This window comes from Protopterus annectens, chromosome 15.part0, assembly GCF_019279795.1.
Source record: "Protopterus annectens isolate FY-2018-M chromosome 15.part0, PAN1.0, whole genome shotgun sequence".
NCBI lineage: Eukaryota > Metazoa > Chordata > Ceratodontiformes > Protopteridae > Protopterus > Protopterus annectens.
Window position 1 is genome coordinate 533,069,477 of NC_056749.1, and position 6,000 is coordinate 533,075,476.

The following is a 6,000-nucleotide window of genomic DNA, read 5'->3' on the forward strand; positions in this document are numbered from 1 at the left end:
TAGTTTGCTTTAAAATAGTTTCTAACTGTAACAGGTTTTGTTGGGTTTTCCAAGTTGATTTTTATTTTGAATGAGACAGGGTTGTGCTCTAACCTTACCAGTGAAGACGTGACATGGGAGGTGTGTGGGGGGGGTGCAATGCTTTTCCATATTGATGAGAACAAGGTCCATTATGTTTGAACCTCTGTTTGAAATGCACACTGATTTAGGGCATTTTTATTAATAAAGTCCAGCAATATTGAGCCTGCAAGGTGGTGGCAGTGTATATTTCCCAGTCTATAGAGGGGTAGTTAAAGTCACCCATGAATAGGGTGTTTAACTGGATGGAGAGTGCCTGCAGCAGGTCTAGATAAATGCTGTGAGATTCTTGAGATATAGATGGTGACCTATAGCTTGCTAAAATATGGTAAGGGACTCTACCTAAGGTGATTTAAACATGGATGAACTTCAGGGTATCATCTTGTTTAACCAGCCTTGAGGTATACTTGTTGCTAAAGTAGATTGAGACATTTCCACCTTTAATCCCTGTCTGTACAACTGATGGTCTAAATGTATGGAAGGCACTGCAGCCTTGCACTGCCAAAGTACTTTCTGTAGCTTTAAACAATGTCTTGGTAATGACACGGATGTCTATATTTTCCAGACTGTGGAGAGCTAGTATAGTATAGAGTTTCTTGTTAAGGTTCCTAGCGTTGAACAGGCTACTTTTACTTGATTCAAAAGGCGTTATATGCAACTGTGTCTCTAGAAGGTGGAAACATGCATTTTTTCTACCATTTCTTAGTTTTCTGGGTGCTTTAATTATTTCTAAGCATTTGATTGTTTACATTTAGTCCCCAAATTTCACTTTTGTATATTATAACAGCATCTGGTTTAAGCTTTATACTTTCTTCATGCCATATGCCACATGATACCATCTGGTCCATATACTGCCTGGTTAGCACATGCACAGTATGTTTTGCTTTGAACTTGACATGCCACTTTATTATTCACATTTTGGGCAGTCTGAAGTTATATAACTAATGCTGCTGCCAACATCTAAGCATGCCTCTCATGATGGAATACATGATCTGCTTTTGTCAGTTGTTCCACAGAACTTTGTCTGCAAGCCCTATAGACAGAGCAGAAGATGAGAGCTGGAGTAAAATTGGTCTGTAAATATTATATAGCCCATTCTATCTAAGGAATCCAACAATATATAACAATGTTCTCAGTGGCTAGCCCTGCCATTGGTACTCACATTGTACATCAGTGTTCTGACCACTGGTCCGGACAGAAATTCAGATATTTTTTTTCTCCCTGTTCCTGCAGCTAGCCATCAACTATCACCAGCTCCTGTCCTTGTTCACCTCCTTGTTCTGGACCTGCCTTAGCTTCCTCCAGACTCAGTCTGACCCTACATGTTGGGCCAGTGAGGAGATCAATGACACTGGTGCAGCGTCATACTTTGCTAGGGAGTTTGCCCTATCCTTCTCCCATTCCGCAGCAGCCTTGCTCCTTAATTGATGCCTATAGCAGGTGCATGTTTGCTTCTGCACATGTGCAGCCTCCCTATCAAGTGGTAGACCGCTTGCTGCACAAAGCTCACCTGACTCTTAATACAGTGCAACTATTGCAGCAAACCTAGGAAGCCTCCCTCTCCCCAGGATGGGTGAGCTGCTACCCCCCTTCTGGTCCCCCACTATCCATGCCACCAGTCAAACCTGGGTCTGATGTGGTGCAGCGAGGGATTTAACCCTTGAGATTCAAGTATTTCTTGATCTGTGATATACACTTCATTTGATTTTCCTGAAATACCATGCTTATCCTCAAATGTTGGTCTTCTTAGAGTTTTCTCAAATTTCATAACTTTTTAATGTTACTCCTAGATCTTTTTGAAGTTATATACTGTTTAATCCCAAAATGATCTTTAAAAAGGAAAAGGGACTCATCTTGATATAACTTCTCTGATACATAGACAGTAAGAGATTCTTTTGTAGGAATCAAATTATTGTATTTTTTCTGGAGAATGAAAGTGTGGTATCTTCATTGTTACTGAAATGCAGAAATGTCAGTATCAGTATCATTAATGGCACAGAGAAAAAAAATCTTATTCCAGAAGATGCTAGTCTTCTCTTTCTCAGAGTTTCAGTTGTTAGCTTCACAATATGAGCGCTAGATTACAAATGTTGTGTCCTACCTTTCTCTAAATATGAAACATGTTAAACAGAAATCTGTACTCTGCTTATTTAAATCAATATTTAGATCCAGGTTATTGTAAACAAAGCAGACATAATGAGAGCTCAGTAACATTTAGCAGTATATAGGGTAAATGGCCATGTTTATCCTCACTAACTATAAACCATTTCTCCTCATGTTTTTAGGCACTGCCCATTGTGACATTCTTCAGCTGTGTTATGTCTGTTCTCTATTATGTTGGGGCCATGCAATGGTTGATTACTAAGGTAAGAAGACTGTTACTAACATTTTTCATGTACTATGATACTAGATAGCACCTGCTATTATATTGTTTCCTAGTACTGAAGCTCCAACTGTTGCATTATAGTTCCTAGATTGCTTTGTATGCTGTGAGAGGCTGAAGTTATTCATTCTGTTGACAGTGCATACATCATGTGATATATCTGTGAACTGTAGCATTTAATAATACTGATATAATCAGTGTATTAGTTTATTTATTATTGGTATCATTTATTAAAATATAGTATGCCTAATGAGAAGCGTGCTGTTTACCTTTTATTATTTCATTTCATGCACAATTTACCTCATGTCCTTTTGTCAGCTTTATTTATGTATTCTGTGAAATTCGACAGTGTTTTTCTCTTTCACTCTGTGCTTGATCTTTTGAATGTGTTTCTCGGAATTGTAATATTGCAGTTTTAGCAGTCTTGTTGTAAATGTAACATCATGAGGTTTCTTATTTGTTTTGAGGTATGTATGGTTTCATATTGTGCTTTTAAGGTAAGTTTAGAAACAAAGGCGGAGGTTAGAAAATCAAAATTCTGAACATTGCAAACACTATATATAGGTTTACTTCTAAATTTTGAAGTTTCAAAACGTTGACTTTCTTATGATCGAGACCATAAGATCAAAGTTTTGAAACTTCAAACTGTTGAAATGGAGATCACAGTACAGCATGTAACAGTATATTTGCCATTTTCCTCACTGTAGTATGATCTTGGCGTTGCTATATTTAATTAACAGAGGGTGGGGGGTGCAGGGAGGCTTGCTCCTTTCAAAAAAGACGTTTTTGTTTTTATTTTTTTTTTATTTAAATTTCAAAGTTTCAAAACTTTGATCTTATGGTCTCGACCATAAGAAAGTCAACATTTTGAAACTTCAAAAAAAAAAAAAAAAAAAAAAAATATATATATATATATATATATATATATACATATATATTATCGACCATAAGAAAGTCGACATTTTGAAACTTATATATATATATATATATATATATATATATATATATATATATATATATATATATATTATCCGCGGTGGTGGTGCTGTGGTAGCGTAGTCGCCTCACAGTAAGATGCTGTCCAGTTCGATTCTCAGCTAGAGCGTCTTCTGCATGGAGACATGCATGAATGGGTGTACCTTCGTTGAAGGTTGTGCATCAGGGCTGGTAAATCGGCACGTAAAAATCAACTACCAATCATTAGCAGACCGGAGTTCCGCTGTGGTGACCCCTAACCGGGAAAAGCTGAAAGACAAAAAATATATATATATATATATATATATATATATATATATATATATATATATATATATATATATATATCTAGGGTCCCTGTTAAGTCAGCAAATGCACTAAATTGTGAACATTGCTTAACTGAACCTACTTACCCAAAATGATAAAATCACGAAAGCACGGAACAGCAAATTTTTTCCTAGGGAAAAAAATCACTGGGCTGTTTTTGGGACTTTAACATTTCCTGCACTGTAGTGCGATCTCAGAGTTGGTATATTTAAGTAGGAGGATGTGTGTTTTTCTTTTTTAATGGATCAGCGATTTTTTTTCCCTGGAAAAAAATCTCTGATCTGTTTGTTCGACATTTTGTTTTTTCGGTGTTAGTGGGTCGATTATACAGCGTTCACAATTTAGTGCATTCGCTTATATAATATATATATATATATATATATATATGTATATATACACACAGATATATATATATATATATATATATATATATATATATATATATATATATATATATATGCACACAGATATATATATATATATATATCTATAGACATTTAGATACATGTATATATATATATATATATATATATATATATATATATACAGATATAGATATGGGTGCCGGCAGTTGTTTTTGTGCAAGGTCATGGTACAGTGGGGATTGGGAAATTTGCCCTTTCTGCACTGAAGTGGAATCTCTGAATTGGTATACATAATTAGCAGGGGGTGTGGGGGTTCTTTCCATTTTTTTTTTTTTTTGGTTGGCTGCTGATTGACAAATTGTACTCAATCAGTTGTCTTCAATGTTTTTCATACATATATATATATATATATATATATATATATATATATATATCATGACCAAAACACTCAACAAACTGGATATAATGAAGAAACAGTAAATCCAAACACGAGTGTACCAAACACCCAAACTTGTCCTCAAAAAAGATTTATTATAAAGCGCTTTTCGTCACCGTAATAATCTGATGAAGTCACTGTATTACGGTGACGAAAAGCGCTTCATAATAAATCTTTTTTGTGGACAAGTTTGGGTGTTTGGTACACTCATGTTTGGATTTATTTTATATATATATATATATATATATATATATATATATATGTGTGATTATCTGATATTACACTGACATTCACATTTGACAACAAGGAAAACGTCATCCATAAAACATTGAAAACTGGAATGTTGATGCAATACTATGCATGTATCAAGAAACAGAGTTGGTGCATGCAAAAACTAAACTAAATAAAAACCCCACAAAAACAATGTTTTTGCAGGTGGCAAGCCCCCTGCAGTCTTGATATTGGGGGACACTGCATCCCCCCAGCCCCTGGTAATTGTATATACTAACTCTGAGGTCACACAAACTCAGGAAAAGAGAATATCCCTAAATCCCAAGAATTGTGCAGTCTCACACAGCTTTCAACCATCTGTTTAGTTAACCAAACGTAAATGATTAAGCAGATGTCAACCAAACACACTTTCGACCTAACCATCTGCAAATATATATATATATATATATATATATATATATATATATATATATATATATATATATATATATATAAAATATAGTTCTAGTATAGATAACACTGAAACTACAGAATAACACTGAAATTACAGAAGATTAAAAAGGAAGTCAATTTCCTTCTGTGATCTTTACACTAAAACCCTTCCAACTAAACCTATATTTGTCTGAATAGTGATAGTGCTATGGAAATTATTTCTTAAGGTAAAGTGTACGGTTAGGGTTATTAGAATGGGCTTTGTCCCTCTGTACTATCTGTACTACCTCACCAATATATGCTAACTCTAACCCTAACCCTATCCTTTTCCCAACCATAACCCAAACTCTATGCCTTTCTTTAAAAAAGAACATTTCCATAACACTACCATTAAACAAGACAGGCTCAGACACACACACGGAATCTATACCCTTACTTAACACTTACCCTAACCATAATCCTCAAACAAATGCTCAAACAGTCCCATCCCTAAGCCAAACTCCCCACTCTCAACTGCCCCTGTTTATTGGTTCATTTGTTCATAGTAAAGTACTAGGGTAGCTGGTCTTATGGGCCATTTTTAGCCTAGCCAGTTGCCCTTTTTTTGGTTGAAACAACTTCTCCCACTTGGTTATAGATGGGCCTTACCCATCCCATATTTGATATTTATATACTACCACTAACAAGAATAACTTGAGATCATATCATAGATAAGTTGAGGGGACCCATGCATGGGGTAAAGCATTTAGGAGCTGCCTTTGTACAGTAAAAGA

General features: G+C 35.2%; 1 protein-coding gene across 1 annotated transcript in view; it reads left to right on the forward strand.

The window, feature by feature from the left end:
* The window catches only part of LOC122789853 (sodium/nucleoside cotransporter 1-like), a 486,120-nt gene that overhangs the window by 217,930 nt on the left and 262,190 nt on the right, over positions 1-6,000 (forward strand). Inside the window, exon 11 of the mRNA XM_044057287.1 lies at positions 2,364-2,444. Coding sequence (XP_043913222.1) covers positions 2,364-2,444 — 81 coding nt within the window. The remainder of the gene's footprint in view (positions 1-2,363; positions 2,445-6,000) is intronic.